At 43.1% G+C, this 19,147-nt stretch overlaps 1 protein-coding gene across 4 annotated transcripts in view; it reads left to right on the forward strand.

Moving 5' to 3' along the window:
* The window catches only part of Rab11fip3 (RAB11 family interacting protein 3), an 83,717-nt gene that overhangs the window by 33,014 nt on the left and 31,556 nt on the right, over positions 1-19,147 (forward strand). For all 4 annotated transcript variants that reach the window (XM_087910735.1, XM_087910736.1, XM_087910737.1 and 1 more), the window contains exon 3: positions 16,329-16,420. In XM_087910735.1, coding sequence (XP_087766861.1) covers positions 16,329-16,420 — 92 coding nt within the window. The remainder of the gene's footprint in view (positions 1-16,328; positions 16,421-19,147) is intronic.

Genomic DNA, 19,147 nt, shown 5'->3' on the forward strand with positions numbered 1-19,147 from the left:
ACACCTTTAATCTCTCGGGAGGCAGAGGCAGATGGATCTCTGTGAATTCAAAGGCCAGCCTGGTCTACAAAATCAGTTCCAGGACAGTCAGGGCTACATAGGGAAACCCTGTTGAGAGAGAGAAAGAGAGATTTTAATTTCTCTCTCACCTGGGCTGGAGAGATGGCTCAGTGGTTAAGAGCACTGACTGCTCTTCCAGAGGATCTGGGTTCAATTCCCAGCACCCACATGGCAGCTCACAACTATCTGAAGATCCAGTTGCAGGGGATCTGACACCTTCACACCAATGCACATAAAATAAAGTTAAATAAACCATAAACATATTTTTTTTAAAAAACTTTCTCTCTCACCTGTCAGAAGTTATGGGGTTGATGGAGCTGGGGTATGTTAGCTGCAGGCTTTTTGCCTCCTTGCACATCTAGTCTGTTTTTTTTTTTTGGTAAACTTTTTGTTTTAATGGAAATGTAATTACACACATCAAATCTTACTTAGTTTCTAGTCACCAGGTGAGGTCAGGTCTGAAGATACCCTTGGACCTCAGATCTCAGCAGCTGTCTTGTTTGTCATTACCCCAAATTATTACGGACAGTGTCACTTAGGACCGAGTTTCTAAAATATTGAGTCCTCAGATGGTTCTAGAGAAGTTGTGTTACTCTTTGACTGTTTCTCACCATAAGTCTTTTATGGAACCAGCCCCCTAGGGATAATATTGTAAGCCAGCATCAAAGTGAGCCTAGTGGGTGGTGACAAGAAGTCAGATGGATGAGGTACCACCGCTGTCGAGGCGGTAGGCAGAAGCTGAGGCCACCATGCAGGCCAAGCCTTGCTTAGGGAGGAACAGGAGAGAGAAAGGAAGGCATGATTACCAGGTGAGGGACGCCTGGTCCAGGTGAGCAGCAAGCCAGCCTATGTGATGGGGGATGGACCAGGAAGAGAGGCCATAGTGATGGTCTGGTGACTTTCCCAGTGAATAGGACTTGGGGAGAGGTGGACAAGTCAATGAGCAGAGCTGAGCACAGGACCCTTGGTAGGGAGTGAGGTCAGTTCACCGAGGGATGAGATGGAGAACAGCCAGGATAATGCAGAGTCCCCAGACCAAGAGCCCTGTGTGCTCTCTGTTAGCCTGACCTATAAGTGATAGATTGCATGTAGTTAGATTTTCTTTCTTTTTTTAAGATTTAATTTTTTTCAGTGATGTGTGTTTATGAGTATGGGTATATGCCTGTGAGTTCAAGTACCCATGACCAGAAGAGGGCATTAGAACCCCTGGAGTCCCTTCATGATTCTTTATATTTTATTTTTTTTATCCAAATATATTTATATTTTGTCATTGAAAACTTCATATAGTATCTTTGTGTTTTACTTTAATTTCAACATATTGTCCAATTAGCTTTCTTTTTTTAATGCTTTTTTTAATTGATTTTTATTGAGCTCTACATTTTTCTCTGTTCCCCTCCCTGCCCCTTTCCTCACCCCCCTCATGATTTCTTTACCTATCAGTTTTGTTTTGTTTTTTTTAAATCTTGGTCTTTAAATGTTTGTTAAAATCTTGGCATTAAACCAGGAATGGTGATAACTGTCTGTGATCTGAGTGTTTGGGAGGCTGAGATGGGAAGATTGCCAAGAGCTCGAGGCTAGCTACATAGTGATCTGTGTAGTGAGTTCCAGTGGGTTCATAGTGGGTTCCAGTGTGTGACTCTGCCTCAAAGACCCCCCCCATACCCTAAAATTCACAGGAAGTATTTGGGAATGCGATGGGATGGGAAGTGAGACAGCAGTCTTAGAGGCAAGCATGGCTGGGCTCCTTGTCACCATCAGCCTTTCCCATCTAGCCATGGAGATGAGTGATAAGTTCCCACGAGACATGTCACAGCTGTCACTCTGAGTGTTTGTCATGACTGCCCCTTTCCTTAAAGACATGTTAAATAATGTCCCGTTTCCTTTGGAACCACAGAGGTGCAGAATGCTTGGCTGGTCTCTGCTTGTCAGGTTATGAAGTTATCTTTGCACCATCTAACCAGTATTCCTAGTTCTGTCTGCACAGGTGGGAGGGAGGTGTGCTATTTGGACTGTCAGCCCCAGGGTGCTCTCGTACCGTCAGGGTGAATCAGGGGCATTCATTGGATTGTTCAAATTTGAGTAGTTGACTGCACAGACCTCTTCAGGCTGGGAGGCACAGCAGCTGGGCTGTGGGTAGGTGGGAAGAATCTGTCTAACAGGAGATGTCTGTGAGGTGATTCCTCCATGGCTGCTAGTTTGTATGCTCTGCTGGACCTCAATTAATACGAAGTGGTGAACTCTCTGCTGGGGGTGTCCTGTTACCTCTACTTGGGAGGCCTCACCCTCCGTAGACGGTTCTCCCGCTGTCTATGCTCTTCAGGGTCAGCTTCTTTCTGTAGGAGGGCTTGCTAGCTGGTGACCATGTCTCTCTTCTGAGTGCCTGGGTCTTGGTTTAGTGACTGAAGGTGCATGTAGATATTTTTTAATCCCTGGTGACAGCAAACAATTGTCTGAGGATGGTTTATTACTCCAATTCTACCCCCGTATGCCAGATGAGACCCATCCCTAAAATTACTGTGTCCCCTTGCCTTTCCTGGGCTGATTAAAGACACTGTGGTGTCCTGTGTCCTTTCCACAGACGACCTAGGAGGTACTTCTTAGCCTCTGCCTGAGAAGGCAGCAAGCTGGTCTCAATGAAATTGCTAGCTTTCTCTATCTCTTTATAGCCCACTCTCTTCTGCCTTCTGTGAGGAGCCATTTTCTGGCCTGTCTTTTGGTAGGTCCCACCTGTTAGACCCAAGCCCTGTCCACCCTGCTGCTGTTTCTGCCCACTTTTCTGGGGTTCTGTTTTGTTGTTGGTTTGGTTTCCTTTTCATTGTTTGTCTTTTGAGACAGGATCTCACTATATAGCCCTGGCTGGCCTAAAACTTGCTATATGGAGCAGTCTGGCCTTGAATTCAGAGATTCATCTCCTCTGCTTCCTGAGTGCTGGAATTAAATGTGTACACCACCATTCCCAGCCCTAACTAAGTTAGTGGGTTTTTTTTAAATTTATAAAAGTTTATTAATTTATAAAAGTTTCCATTTCCGCCCCTCCTCCCAACACCCTCCCCCCACTCCCTCTCCTCCTCCCTCTCCATCCCTAAGAGCAGTCAGGGTTTCCTGCCCTGTGGGAAGTTCAAGTTCCTCCCCCCTCCCTCCAGGTCCAGGAAGGTGAGCATCCAAACAGACTGGATCCCAAAAATCCAGTATATGCAGAGGAAACAAGTCCCAGTGTCATTGTCAATGGCTTTTCAGAAAGACCCCGTGCCAGCCACATTCAGAGAATCCGGCCACATTCAGAGAATCTGGTTGGATCACGTGCTCATTCAGTCCCAGTCCAACTGGCCTTGGTGAACTCTCATTAGATCAGTCCCCTTGTATCAGTGGGTTAATGCACTCCTCACGGTCCTGCCTTTCTTGTTCATGTTCTCCCTCCTTAGTTAGTGGGTTTTTGAAACTAATTCATGTAGCCCAGATTGGCCTCAAACTTGCTATGTAGCCAAGGATGACCTTGCACTTTGGATCTTTCTGTCTTTCTCTGCCAAGTACTGAAATTCCAGGTAAGCTTCACCACTCCCATCTAGGCTGTTTGCTTTGAGACAGAGTCTTGTTCTGCAGTCCTGGCTAGCTTGGTTATTCACTGTGTAGCCGATGGTGACCATAAACTCAAAACAATTCTACTTGAGGTGAAGTGACTGCTGTGGCACACCCACCTCTGAAAACATTACTTTGTAGTTGCAGCAGATAGATATGGTACAATTATAGGTGAGTAATTCTGAAGCAGGAATAAGTAAGTATGTGTAATCCCAGTGCTCAGGACTGCGGTGGTTTTCTTTGTGTGTTTTGAGACAGGGTTTCTCTGTTTAGTCCTGGGTATTGTGGGACTTTCTCTGTAGACCACAGAGATCCACCTGCCTCTGAGATTAAAGGCATATACTACCACCACCCAATCTTGGGGTTTATTTTTAATTTCATCATTTTTGCATTCTTTCTGATTGATTTAATTAGGAATGTAAATCTCCCAGCTAGTTGTTAGAAATAGTTTAATGTTTCAGAGTCTCACCCTGCTACCATACTGGGGGTACATTGCCTTAAGTTCAGCCTAGACCTGGAGGATAGTGGGGTCCTTACAGTGAGCTGTGGGGATCTGCAGAGATGAGGTTAAATGAGGCAGACCTGTGCCAACTATTCTGGAGACCAGAACAAAATCCAGATGATAAAGTGGGAGACTAGGGGGTATGGGAGTGAATCAGGGGTGACACCAGGCAGGGTGTCCTATAGGGTGGCGGTGTGTTCCTGGTGTGTAGGGGACTGGGGTCAGAAGGTAGAGGAATAAGCAGTGGAGATCAGCTGTCCAGTGGTGTAGTGGGAGGACTGGGCCTTTTCTGGGACTGAGCAAACTACCCCAGCCTGAGCCATGGAGAATGCTGAGCAGGATGTTGAAGGAACTGCCCAGTGCACCTACCGATTAGTCCTGAGGCTTTGCTTTTCTGCCCTTGTCGTTTTGGGGTTTTATTTCCCTCTGATTAGAAGGACACAGTGAAAACAGAATAAAAGATGAAGTCAGAGGTGACTTTGAATGATTTTATAGCACTTAGAAGCATTTAAAAGGAAGCCATGCTTATCTGAACTAGGTTTCCAGTGAAGTTCATTTCAGGTCCTACTGTAATGTACTGGTGTAGCGATGGGCAGCATGTATTGCCTGTCATCCTCATTCTACTTCGGAGAGCAGCATAGTAAACCACACAGTATATTGACCTAGTTTGCAGGGAAGCGCAAGACGCCTGCTGTCACAGCCACAAGCACTATTCCAGGAATAGAATGAGACAGGGAACTGTTACAAATAGGCCATGGCTCTGGCTCATACATCCCTAGCTCTGGAAGGACAAGATAAATACACATTAAAAATTTCCACTTATGGGGCTGGAGAGATGACTCAGGGGGGTGGAGAGATAGCATTAAGATGGTTAAGAGCACTGACTGCTGATGTAGAGGACCTTGGTTCAATTCCTAGCACCCACATGGCAGCTCACAAATGTTTGTAACGCCAGTATCAGGGGACCCGACACCCATGGCAAAACACCAATGTACAAAAATTCTACTTAACAAATAGCTGTGATGGTGCACACTGTTAATATTAGCCCTTAGGAGGCATGGACAGGTGGACGGATCTCTGTGAGTTCAAGGCCAGCCTGGCTTATATAACAAATTCTAAGCCAACCAGAGCTACATAGTGACAACCTGTATCAAAACAGAGTATTTCCATATAAGGAGACTAAGGCAGGAGGATCTCAAGGTAAGGTCTGTCTGGACAATTTAGTGAGACCCTGTCTCAAAGGAGAAATGAGGGGCTGCGCCTGACAAGGCAGTATACTTCTTTAATCCCAAATGGCACCCATAATGCAAGGATTCAGGAGTCAGAGGCAGGTAGATCTCCTAATTGGAAGCCAGCCTGGTCTACAGAGCTAGTTTCAGGACAGCTAAAGCTACACAAAAAAATACTGTCGGGGGGCAGAGGGGGGTGTCTGGAAAGATGTCATAGTGCTTAAGAGCACTCCCTTGGACTCTTATTGTTGCTTCTGCAGTCCTGTCCTCAGTTACCCAGGTCTGTTTGTTAGTGTCCAACTCTCAGAGCCTCTGGTGGGTTTTTTTTTTCTTTTCTTTTTTTTTTTTCTTTTTCTTGAGACAGCGTTTTTCTGTGTAACAGCCCTGGCTGTCCTGAAACGAGCTTTTGTAGACCAGGCTGGCCTTTAACTCACAGAGATCTGCCTGCCTCTGCCTCCTGAGTGCTGGGATTAAAGGCCTGACTTGTTGAGGTTTTGTGGTTGTCTTTTTCTTCCTTTGTCTATAATGGCGAATCAATCCCACACCAGTTATGTTTTAAGGGGGTATTTATTTTGAGGGGTAAAACTTACATACACCATAAACCGTCAGGAAGGGAGCCTAGTCGCTGGAGCAGGAGCCGGGAGCAGGAGCTGGAACCAAGCGCCGAAACCACTCGGCCAGAGACTTGCGGCTCTTTTTAAAAGAGAAATATATACCACGCCCCATGGAAGGTACTCCCGCAGCACCTCCCCCTTTTGTTTAAGTAAGAGAGTTCTAAGCCTACTACGAAATTATATATAGTAAGTACAAACCTATACAATAAACTTATATACAATAAGTACAAATATCCTATTCTAACTAGCTAAAGTCTTGTATAGTAAATAACTTGGCCAAGTCATAAGAGGAAAGTAGCTACATTTATCTAGTCTTCAACCCCATAGAAGATCCAAGAAGGGAAATAATGTTACCTGAGTAATTGGGAAGTGCAATCAAAGAACTTCCAAAACATGCAACAAATCACAGAGACAACTGGCTACCTGGGCAATCACCAAAGACCTGTTTGCAGGGTTGAAGCAACCAACTTTGACTAAGGCCTAGAATAACTAACAGATTATTTTTAACAGGCAAGAGATTTTTCAAAGCCATCTTACCCTGTCTTGGCAAGATTTAACAGTTCTGTTTATCCATTTCCGGATTTTACCCATTTCCGGATTTTAACAGGCAAGAGATTTTTCAAAACCGTCTTACCCTGTCTTGGCAAGATTTGACAGTTCTGTTTATCCATTTCTGGATACCGTGTATTTGTCAGTAGTTGAGGTATGGGCAGTTTCTTGTTCAGAGGCCAGTTTTGTCAAGAAGACAAGCTCCAAGAGGAGTGTCTTTGGTGCTCAGCAATCTCTCGGGAATAGGTCGGTGTTGCCAGGAGTGATTGTGTCTCACTACACAGAACTCTAAGATTAAATTGAATGCCATTTTCTACAGCTCTTCGAAGAGGTTGAAGACTATTTATATATAATCTCTATGTATCTAAAGAACCTGATTAGTCTAACCATAAATATGACAGACATAGATGACTATTGATCTACAATTCTTAACATGTATCTAACTTAAAGACTAAGAGAATAAACAACTGTGCAATAAATGAGGACAATGACCTCCAAATGTAAACAATAAATATCAATACATAAACAATATATGAGTATCTTAATCAGAGGAAGAAATGTACACTGCAATATGGTATACATATATCAATACAATATATATCAATACATAAAAATGTTTTAAACAGGTAGAAGCATGCATGCGTACAATATTCAATATATGCCGATGTAATTATCTATAAACAATAACTCACAAATACCATTATTATCTATCCAATTATCCCTTTTCTTTTTCCAAAAGATCCCTGAGCTTATAAAATTCCTTTCCCAACTCTCAACCGTATACTAATTATAATCAATCCCTAAATATTGTTCCTAAACCTGAGGACAAACTTTGCTGAGAGAGGAGACATCGTCCTCTAGAATTACTTCCAGCTGTCATGGGGGTGAGGTTCTTTCTGGAGGATCCTGTAAAAGTAAAATGATGGTTAAATTTCAAGATCACTGTCTTTTAAAATTGCAAACAGTCTCTGAGTATTTTGTGGAGGTCTGGCCAGAATGTTATTCAAGATGTGCACCATTTCAGCTAACCAAGTTGGAATCATCTGTGCAGCTGATACCCGGAACAGGACTTGTAGTAACACTATCAGTATCATGACGTCATATCAACCGAGTGGAGTTGTTGTTATGGGGTCCCATCTTCTTCCGGGAAACTTCAAAAGTCAGTGCACGAAAAACTCATTGTTCATTGTGGAAAACTTAAACATTAATTATATAGATATATACAAACATATATTCAATGAAAGGTATGATAGACATATTCAATGAAAAGTATGATAGATATAAAGAAAAGCAAAGATGTTTTCTAAACTCATATTTCTTTCTGTCTCATATCATGGCTCTTGACATAAGACAGAAACTCCAGAAACTCTGGGTTTTTCTCCTAACAACAGGCTTGGAATTAGAGAGGGACCGAGCCAAGAGTCCAACTCCAAAATCAGCTCTATAAATTCAGAAATATATTTAGTATATTCCAGAGCTTCATACTCAAAGAACCTATTCAGTTTTCTTGATAATCCATATTGGGTAGTTATTTTTCCATCTGTCAGTATTCAAACATCCAGGGTCCTTTGAATTTTTCAAGGACGAGTGTTTTCCTGTGAAGATAAGAACAGAACCCTGCCCCCATTCTATGTTTTTCTTACCACCTGTATGGTCATCATCATTGTAGATGCTGTCATTTCTCCTTTCCAAGAGGTTTCTTCTCTTCAGATCTAACCTTTATTAATTTTGATGGTATCCACAATTTTTCTTCTCCTGTGGAAACAAGAGCAAAACCCCTTCCCCAACGTAGCACATCTCCTGGCTTCCACTGAGAGGTCAACACATCCTTGATATAAACCGGTTGATTTAGTTCAGCAGACTTTTCCATTATCCAATGTCTTTCTGCCGTTGTTATTCCCTTCTCATTAGCGTTAAGAAAATTCAAGGTTAATAAGGCATTATGTAATCTATTTCTGGGGGCATTTTCCACCCCTTTCTGTTTATTTAACATATCCTTTATAGTTCGATTTGATCTTTCTATGACTGCTTGACCTGTGGGATTGTATGGTATACCTGTAACATGCTTAATATTATAATAAGCAAAAAACCGTTTCATTTTCCTAGATACATAAGCTGGACGATTATCTGTTTTTATTTGTGCAGGTATACCCATAATGGCCATAACTTCTAATAAATGTGTGATTACTGAGTCAGCTTTTTCTGAGCTTAAAGCAGTTGCCCACTAAAAGCCTGAATAAGTGTCAATGGTGTAGTGTACATATTTTAATTTTCCAAATTCTGCAAAGTGGAACACATCCATCTGCCAAATTTCATTCCTTTTAATACCCTTTGGATTAGTCCCTGCAGGCAATGGTGTTTGGTTATAAAAAGAGCAAGTAGGGCATTTCTTTACAATCTCCTTAGCTTGTTGCCATGTAATAGAAAACTCTTTTTTCAAGCCTTTGCTATTGACATGATGTTTTTTATGAAATTCAGATGCCTGCAGCACACTACCAATCAACAATTGATCAATATCTGCATTACCTTGTGCTAGAGGACCTGGCAGACCCGTATGGGATCGGATATGTGTTATATACATAGGGCAGAGCCTGTTCCTGATCATGTCTTGTACCTGGATAAACAATGAGGTCAGTTCTGTATCATCAGGTATAAATTCAGCAGTTTCAATATGCAAAATAACTCTTTCTGCATATTGTGAGTCAGTAATTATATTAAGAGGTTCTTTAAAATCCCTAAGCACCATAAGGATGGCATATAATTCTGCCTTCTGGACAGAATCATAAGGACTTTGTTCCACTTTACTCAATTCTTCTGATTTGTAACCTGCTTTCCCTGATTTATTAGCATCAGTATAAAATGTATGGGCCCCGGTTATTGGAGCATCACGGACAATTCGAGGAAGGATCCAAGAAGTTCTCTTTATAAAGTTAAGTCTCTTGCTTTTTGGGTAATTGTTATTGATTTCTCCCAAAAAATTAGGACAAGCTCTTTGCCATGGTTCATTGTCTTCCCACAACTTTTTTAAATCTCATCAGCAGTGAAAGGCACTATAATTTCTGTTGGGTCTATACCTGCTAATTGACGAAATCTCAATTTTCCTTTTATAATCAATTCAGAGACTTTTTCCACATAAGTTTTTAATTTTTTACTTGGTTTGTGTGGTAAAAAGGTCCATTCCAAGATAATATCATCTCTTTGCATCAAGATTCCTGTAGGAGACATTCTGGAAGGCAATATGACGAGAATACAACTAAGCTTTGGATTTACCCTGTCCACATGAGCCTCCTGTAATTTTTCCTCAACCATTGTCAGTTCTTTTTCTGCTTTGGCTGTTAATTCTCTGAGACTGTTTAAGTCTTTATCACCATCCAAGGTCTTGTTTAAATGAATTATTAGATCAGGTGTTATCCCAACAGCCGGTCGTAGGCTGGAGATGTCTCCTAATAATCTTTGAAAGTCATTAAGAGTTCGTAACTGGTCTCTCCTGATTTGTGCTTTTTGAGTCTTAATTCTTTGTAGACCTATTTTATAACCTAAATAATTAACAGAATCTCCTCTCTGAATTTTTTCACGAGCAATTTGCAATCCCCATTTAGGTAATACTATTTTTACTTCTTCAAACAGCCTTTCTAAGGTGTCTTTGTTTTGATCAGATGTCAGGATATCATCCATATAGTGGTATATTATGGACTTAGGAAATTGTTTGCATATAATTTTCAATGGTTGGCTTACAAAATATTGGCACAGGGTGGGAGAGTTTAACATTTCCTGTGGGAGGATGGTCCACTGGTACCTCCTTGCAGGCTGAGAGTTATTATAAGTAGGCACTGTGAAGGCAAGCTTTTCTCTATCTTTTTCTTGTAATGATATAGTGAAGAAACAATCAGATCAATAACTATAAGAGGCCATCCCTTTGGTAACAGGGAGGGCAGAGGCATTCCAGATTGCAGAGGGCCCATAGGTTGAATAACCTTGTTGATAGCTCTAAGATCTGTCACCATTCTCCATTTACCAGATTTTTTCTTAACAACAAATACAGGAGAGTTCCAAGGGCTGGTAGATTCTTCTATATGTCCAGCATCTAATTGCTCTTGTACCAGCTGTTCTAAAGCCTGTAACTTTTCCTCAGCTAAAGGCCACTGTTTAGTCCATATTGGTTTCTCAATCAACCATTGTAGAGGCATGGCTGTTGGTACCTCTGAAGGGCCATCAATTGTGTTGTGTTCTTGTATAGCTGTAATGGCTGGTTTCCGCCATCTGTATTATCTTGTAATATTGTCCTCAGAAATATATGCCCTGGAAGCAGCAGGAATGTTAATTTGGGTATTCCATTGCTGCAATAGGTCACGGCCCCATAAATTCACTGCAATATTGGCTACATATGGCCTTAGTTTTCCTATTTGTCCGTCTGGACCTATACAATTGACCCATCTCATGCTTTGTCTTACTCGAGATAGGGTTCCAATTCCTAGGAACTGAATATCTACCTCCTGAAGAGGCCAATGCAGATGCCAAGATTCTGGAGTAATGATACTTACATCCGCACCTGTGTCCAGTAGGCCAGTAATAAATTTACCATTTACACACACTCTTAGCTGTGGTCTTTGTTCATTTATAGAAGTCTGCCAGAATATACGTTTACTTTGTCCTCTTAGATTTCTTGATTATTCACCACATTTAACTCATCCTTCAGGCCGTTATTGCTTTTAACAGCAGGCATGGGACATTCTAATTTCCCTGAAGAGGCATGTTCTCTGCAGTGATTGAAGATGACTGGACCACATTTGCCATGGGGGCCTGCGTGAGGCCCCCCATTGAGTTTCCCAATGGCAATGGGTTGCCCTGTTTATCTCTTGTTGACCTACACTCATTCGTCCAATGCCTGCCCTTTCCACATCTCCTACATAAACCTGAAGGCTGAGTCCTCCTATTCCTGTTATTCCTAGAAGAGGCATTATTCCTGGAATTCCATTGTCTGCAGTCCCTTTTCATGTATCCCATTTTGCCACAATGAAAGCATTTTGTAATCTGATGTCTCCTTTTACCTTTGGAAATTGTTTCTTGAACCCATGTTTCATTGCCATAATCAAATGTATCAAGATTCATTGTATGTAAAACCCATTCATCCAAAGGCGCTGATCTGATGTTTAAAGGCCCCAGGATCCTTTTGCATTCTACATTGGCATTCTCATAAGCCAAAGACTCAATTACTATATTTCTTGCTTCTGGATCAGGTATCCCTATTTGTACAGCCTTAGTTAGTCTTTGTAAAAAGTCACTAAAGGGTTCTCTCTGACGCTGTTTGACCCTGATATACGATTCTACTCTCTGACATGAGTCTTGAACCCTTTCCCAGGCCCTTAGAGCTGCTGTAGCACATATGGATAAAATGTTTTCATCATAAAGAGCTTGTTCCTGAGGATCAGAGTAAAGTCCTTCCCCTAGAATTTGATCTAGAGAAACCTCAATTCCTTTCGCTGATTCTTGTTGTTGTAAAAGTCTGGCCTCTTGTTTGAATAGCACTTACAGTCATGGACTGGAGGTTACGAGTCATTTTGGTTGTCCCCTCCTCCAGAGCAGTGAAGCTCCTTTCTAAAGAAGCAATATCAGACTGTACCTTCTTGATATTTTGTTCAGTCGACCGAGTCATATCAGACAAAGATCTAGTCTCCTCCTTGAGAACTCCAAACTCTGATCTAGTCTCCTGCTTGAAAACTCCAAATCTGATCTAGTCTCCTGCTTGAAAACTCCAAAGTCTTTTTTGAGGAGGTTGGTGTCAGTCTGAATTGTCCTTAAGATTTTAATCTCTGCCCTCAGCATTGTGGATTCAGTCTGTAAGGACTGTATCATCCTGATAAAATAGCCAAACACCAGAAAAGTGTCAGATTCCAGGAATAACCAAGTAAGAGGAATATCAGAGACATCCTTCAGAATATCCTCCATAGCGTAATTTAAAAAACCATTGAACTTTTGGATATTAATATTTTCTGACATTTTCAATCAAAAGAAATTGTACTTGTATGTATGTATGTATGTATGTATGTATGTATTTTCAACCGAAAAGAAAAATCTTACCTGTAATGACCGTTGCCTGCCAGTAGGTGGCGGGGGCGCACCTGAATCCACGTGGCAATGGCGTCAATCCAGGAAGTAAACTCTAGAATATATACACTCAAATCCAGAGGTTAAATTGACAGATCATGTGCTCTGGCGAGCACAGGTCGAGCTCTGGACTCAGCCGGGCGGCGGGGAAGACAGTGCCCGATAGGGGTAGCAGAAGCCAAAAAGTTCCCTCCCCGATCCGCCCAAAGTCGGGGCCAGTCGGGAGCCAGTAGCGGTGTGCAGCTCTGGTTGCTTGGCCCACGCCACGACGGGGGCGGGGGGGAGCCCACACGTTCGGGCGCCAGATAATGGCGAATCAATCCCACACCAGTTATGTTTTAAGGGGGTATTTATTTTGAGAGGTAAAACTTACATACACCATAAACCGTCAGGAAGGGAGCCTAGTTGCTGGAGCAGGAGCCGGGAGCAGGAGCCGGAACCAAGAGGGGCCGAGCCGAGACTTGCGTCTCTTTTTAAAAGAGAAATATACCACGCCCCAGTGGGCTAGTATTTCAGTGGCTATTGGCTGACGGAGCGGAAGGCGCTCCCGCGGCACTGTGGGCTCGTGCTTCAGCGACTATTGGCTGAAGCAGCGGAAGGTACTCCCGCAGCATGTCTAGATGAAAGCATGGACTTTCTCTGGTCTTTTATGGCTCATTTAGAGGAAGCCAGTACCGACTGTTCCAAAGCATTTCTTCCCTGATCATCTGGGGAAGGTTGCTGCTCCACTTAGCTGTTGAGATATGACTATATGAACTGGTTATGGTTCACACTTGTAATCTAGTACTTGAGAATGGACACAGAAGGCTGAACGACTGATTGACAATCAGCCTGGGTTTCAGAAGACCTTGCCTCAAAAACAAAACAAGGGAAGGACTGAGGTTTTTTTTTCCTATTATTTATTTATTTATTTATTTTGTTTGTTTGTTTTGTTCTTTTTTTGAGACATGGTTTTTTTGTGTGTAGCTCTGGCTGTCCTGGAATTCACTCTGTAGACCAGGCTAGCCTTGAATTCGGATATCCGCCTGCCTCTGCCTCCCAAGTGCTGGGATTAAAGGTATGCACGACCTCATCTGACTTATTTTTAGTGATTTTTGTGTGCGAGTGTTTCCGTGAAGTGAGCATGATAATCACTACTCTACAGAAGCGAAGCTGTGTGAGTGTTCACATATGTGTGGGTGTGGGATGGAAACAGAGACCAACCTCAGGTGTCAGTCCTCACCTCTACCTTGTTTGAGACAGGGTCCCTGCTGTCTGCGCTGTGTGCACCAGGCTAGTCGGCCCATAGGCTTCGTAGGCTTCTCCTTTCTCCATCCCCCATCCTACATTTGGAAAGCTGGGGTACAGGTGTGTGATATGGTACCCAGTTTTATATGGGGTCTGGAAATTTATAAGTCAGTGTACTCCATGAAAGAAATTACTTAGTAATGAGACTTTGGTATGGATGCCCTTCTGTATCCTTCCTCGGGCACAGTGCCCCTTGAGCATCTTGGAGACCATGGATGTTGACACCTCTTTTCTCAGAGGAAGATGCAGGTGTTTTGTAATTGAAATGTTTAGAAAATGTCTCTGGGGACTGGAGAGATAGCTCAGTGGTTAAGAGCATTGGCTGCTCTCCAGAGGTCCTGAGTTCAATTCCCAGCAACCACATGGTGGCTCACAACCATCTGTAATGAAATCTGGCACCCTCTTCTGGCATACGGGCATACACGGAGGCAGAATGTTGTATACATAATAAATAAATAAATAAATCTTAAAAGAAAAGAAAATGTCTCTGGCATTGAGTTCAGAAGTTGGTGCTTCTTTACAATTTACTTTCTTAGCTGCTGGAGAGATTAGCTGCTCTTGCAGAGAACCTGGGTTCGATTCCTAGCACCTACATGGAAACTTAAAGCCATTTATAACGCCAGTTCCAGAGAATCTGATACCTTGTCTGGCCTCCACAGGCACCAGGATGCCTATGGTATTCACATACATATATGCAGGCAAACATCCACACATTTAAAATTATAAAAAAGAAGTCTTTTTTTTTTTAAAAAAAAAAACATATCTTATAGCTGGGCGGTGGTGGCACATGCCTTTAATCCCAACACTCGGGAGGCAGAGGCAGGTGGATCTCTGTGAGTTCGAGGCCAACCTGGGCTACAAGAGCTAGTTCCAGGACAGCCTCCAAAGCTACAGAGAAACTCTGTCTCAAAAAAACCAAAACTAAAATAAAAACAACTTGCTGGGGCACACACCTTTCATCAAAGTACTCTGGAAGGGGAGGCAAGCAGATCTCTGAGTTCAAAGCCTGCCTGATCTATATATCAAATTCTAGTCCAGTCATGGCTATACAATAGGACTCTGCCTTGGAAACAAGCAAACAACAAAACAACAATAACCATAGCTCATGGGGACTGGAGAGGTGACTTAGCAGTTAAGAACACTTGCTATTCCTGCAGAAGGCCCAAGTTCAGTTCTAGCATTCATTTCAGGTGGTTCACAACTGCCTATAACTCTGTCTTTAGGGGAATCTAATCCCCTCTTCTGGCCTCTGTGGGCACAGGCACACACGTGATATATGTATGGTGTTATACACCTTTAATTCCAGTGCTTAGGAAGCAAAAGTAGATGGATGAATGTCTGTGAGTTCAAATCCAACATGGCCTACAGAACAAGTTCCAAGGCATCCAGGACTATACAGAGAAGCTTTTTCAAAAATAAAGAAAAATTTTAAAACTTAACTTCATATTTTGAAATATTTTCACTGTATTATTTTTTGTGTTTGAGTATGCATACATATGTGGACACATACATGTCATGGCATGCACCTGGAAGTCAGAGAACAACATTGGGTCTTGGTTTTATATTTTCCCAATGTGGGTTCCAGGGTTCAAACTCATCTTGTCAGACTTGGTGGCAATCACTTTTATCCACTGAACTTTCTTGCTGGGCCAAACCCACTTTACATACACACACACACACACTCACACACACACACACACACACACACACACACACACACACACACCAGTAAAACAGAGTAAAATAAACTGTTGAGTGTAACATCTAGACACTGCATTTTTCAGTGTTTCCCCAGACAAGATGTTGGTAATGTTGAGTGGGGTTTGTATGTAACCCCTTTCAAGGCTGTATGTTTTTGCAGAACTTGGAATCTTGCACTTTTCCTTTCAGTGTTGTTTGGTTCTTTAAAAAAAAAAAAAAAAGATTTCTTTATTAATTATGTATACTGTATTCTGTCTGCATGTACGCTGCAGGCCAGAAGAGGGCACCATTACAGATGGTTGTGAGCCACCATGTGATTACTGGGAATTGAACTCAGGACCTCTGGAAGACCAGTCAGTGCTCTTAACCTCTAAGCCATCTCTCCAGCCCCGGTTCTTTTTTTTTTTTTTTTTTAAGAAAAAAAAAAAAAAGTCATGTACACACAAACTTCCCAGCACCCTAGCAAGCACTGTTGTCTAGTGGGGGTGTGGTTCTTGTGCACCCCCTCTGCCCTCTCCCGCTGGAGTTCTCAGCTTGAGGTACATAGTAGTGCGCCTTTAGCTGCAGTGAGTCCTGTCTACCCATCTCACGGCAGCTCAGCCTTAGAAGCGCGGAACTGGGAGTCCTAGTTACACTCTGCTCCTCCACCTTGGACCCTCTGGACATCACTGGGTGGCCTGCTGAGGCCTGGTCTTCTCTCCACAGATCCTGATGGCCAGCTGCACAGTGTGGAGCCTGTCCAAGATGAAGAGCCCCCTGCCTGCGCCGATGAGTTTGACGACTTTGTCACCTATGAGGCAAGTGCTTTCCTAACTGCGAACCCCACTTCCCTCCTGTGTTCTCCTGAGCAGCACAGCTGTTCTCAGTGCTCCGCCCCGTGCGTGTGGGTGGGAGGCCCTAGGAGACCTTGACTGTGGCAGAAACCACGGATGATTTTCACTGGCCTGGCTGGGCCCAGGATCTACATGTTCAAAAGTCATCTCTTGGGCCTGTTGTGTAGAGGTTTGTGGACAGCTAGGCTCTGTGGAATCCTTGCTGTCACCTTCTGCCACGCAGAGGCAGAACAGAAGACACTGAAGGTTTCCCTTTGTGAACTTGAAAATAATTGTGTTTGGAAACATTGACTAACCTGCCTCCTGCCTTGTATCCCTTACTGTCTACTCCTGGGAAAAGCTAGGGTTGTGCTTTGTGGTGTCTCTTATAACTGTGGGTTCCTTGTCACCTAGCTGGGGACAAAGTCACAGCAAAGGAAGCCAGACCACTGTAACTGCCCAGCAGACTGGAAAGAGCTGAATCTCAAGTCGTATGGCTGATCTACGGGATTTTCTTTATAAAATACATGGAGTTGTTGCCCTGGTGTTCAGAGTGGCTTAGACACAGGGTGCTTGAGCCCAGGGATTCTGGGCTGTCCTGCCAATGCAGTGAGACTAATCTTGAATACATGAGTTATAACTGAGCCCTTGGTTTGTGGATAGAAGTGGCAGCTGCCAGCATTTCAGCCTTCTAAGTGATACAGACTGGTGAGACCGAAGGTTCTTACGTTCTCAGAACCTTTGCTCCTTTGTAGCATGAGGAGCTGCCCTGTAATGTCTAAGTAGGTTCCTTTTGAGGGCTAATGTACCACAGAACTTAGGCTTTTTAATTCCCCCCCCTTTTTGTTTTTTTGAGACAGGGTTTCTCTGAAGCTTTGGAACCTGTCCTGGAACTAGCTCTTGTAGACCAGGCTGGTCTCAAACTCACAGAGATCTGCCTATCTCTGCATCCCAAGTACTGGGATTAAAGACATGTGCCACCACTGCCCGGCCCTAATTTCTCTCTCTTTCTCTTTTTTTAATATTTATTTATTAATTATGTATACAATATTCTGTCTGTGTGTATGCCTGCAGGCCAGAAGAGGGCACCAGACCTCATTACAGATGGTTGTGAGCCACCATGTGGTTGCCGGGAATTGAACTCAGGACCTTTGGAAGAGCAGGCAATGCTCTTAACCACTGAGCCATCTCTCCAGCCCCCTAATTTCTCTTTTAAAGACTTATTTTTAGTATGTGTGTGCCTGTGTTTGAGTAAGTGCACATGAGTGCAGGCACCTATGGAGGTCAGAGCTGGAGTTAAAGACAGTTGTAAGCCACGTAATGTGGGTACTGAGACACACAAACCTGTGTTGTGCAGAAAAGCAGTGACCCTTAACCCCTGAGCCTTCTCTCCTAGCACTCTGATTTGTGTTTTAGATGGAAGAAACAGTTCTACATGTTTTGTTTACTTTTAAAATCTTGAAAGATTTCATTTTTGAAGGTTTTGGAGTTTTTAGTACATGGACCAAACAGTGCAGAGGATTTCCATATGATGCCTTGCCTGGGCCACAGCTGATGCTTCACTGTTGACCAGCATTTGCTACTCATGAAAACATGTGTCTTTGACGGCATCACAGATCGTCGTTGCCACTCACCAAGTTCCCTGTGCTCCGCCATGCCCCACGTGCCCCTGGTTGCCCAGGGTTTAGCAAAGCTGTGTTTCTGCCTTTCCTGGGTGTCTCTGAGCTACACTCAGACCTGCTCTTCTTACTCAGGCTCAATGTTTCTTCTGTGTCTTGCTTTTTAGGATTGCAGGTACCGTTTTTCAGAACTAGGTACTGCTACAAACTTACAGTTTTTTCTTTAAATCAAACAGCTAGTCATGGGTGTTACAGGCTCCAATCCTCGTGCTTGGGAGGTAAAAAGAGGAGGATCAGAAATTCAGTAACATTTGTTGACATCATAAGTTCAAAGCCTATGTAGACTGGACTATATGATACCTCGTCTTTACAAAAAGTGTTGCCAGATGTGTTGGCTCACTCCTTTAATCCCAGCACTCAGGAGGCAGAGACAAGCAGATCTCTGAGTTTGAAGCCAGCCTGGTCTACACTGTAAGTTGCAGGACAGTCAGAACTACACATTCAAAAAACAAACAAAAACAAAAAATCAAACAAATGTCAAATATCCTTTTGTTGGTTTGTTAGTTTTCTGAGACAGGGTTTCTCTAGTGTTCTAGGCTGTCCTAGAACTTGTTCTGTAGACCAAACTGGCCTTGAATTTACAGAGATCCACCTGCCTTTGCGTCCCAAGGGCTGAGATCCCAGCTTCCAACATCTTCTTGAAGTGGAGATCTATATGTCAAACCCAGATGCCGTATTTGGTACTTAGAGACGATTAGCCTTTTACTGATTTGCTGCAAATAGTTCTAGTGGAACTTGGTGTCTGTGAGCACGTGCTGGCAGGAGTACAGGAGCCATTACTTGCTCATGCGCACTCTCTGTAATGGTCTCCTAGTAGTCCTGGCTCTACTGCCTCTTTCCTGGGGACCTTTTGGGTGCTTAGCTTGCAATAGCAAAATATTAAGTGAGGCAGGAAAGGATTAGGGACTGAGTTAAGTTGCTGATGATGTTTACAGGAACGATCATGAGAAGAAAGCTCATTGTCCAAGAATCTGAGCAGGCCAAGGGAGGACCATGGTGGGTAGAGACCACTTATCGTGTTTTCTGGAAGGGC

The sequence above is a fragment of the Myodes glareolus genome, chromosome 9, assembly GCF_982192425.1.
Source record: "Myodes glareolus chromosome 9, mMyoGla1.1, whole genome shotgun sequence".
In the NCBI taxonomy this organism is placed as follows: domain Eukaryota; kingdom Metazoa; phylum Chordata; class Mammalia; order Rodentia; family Cricetidae; genus Myodes; species Myodes glareolus.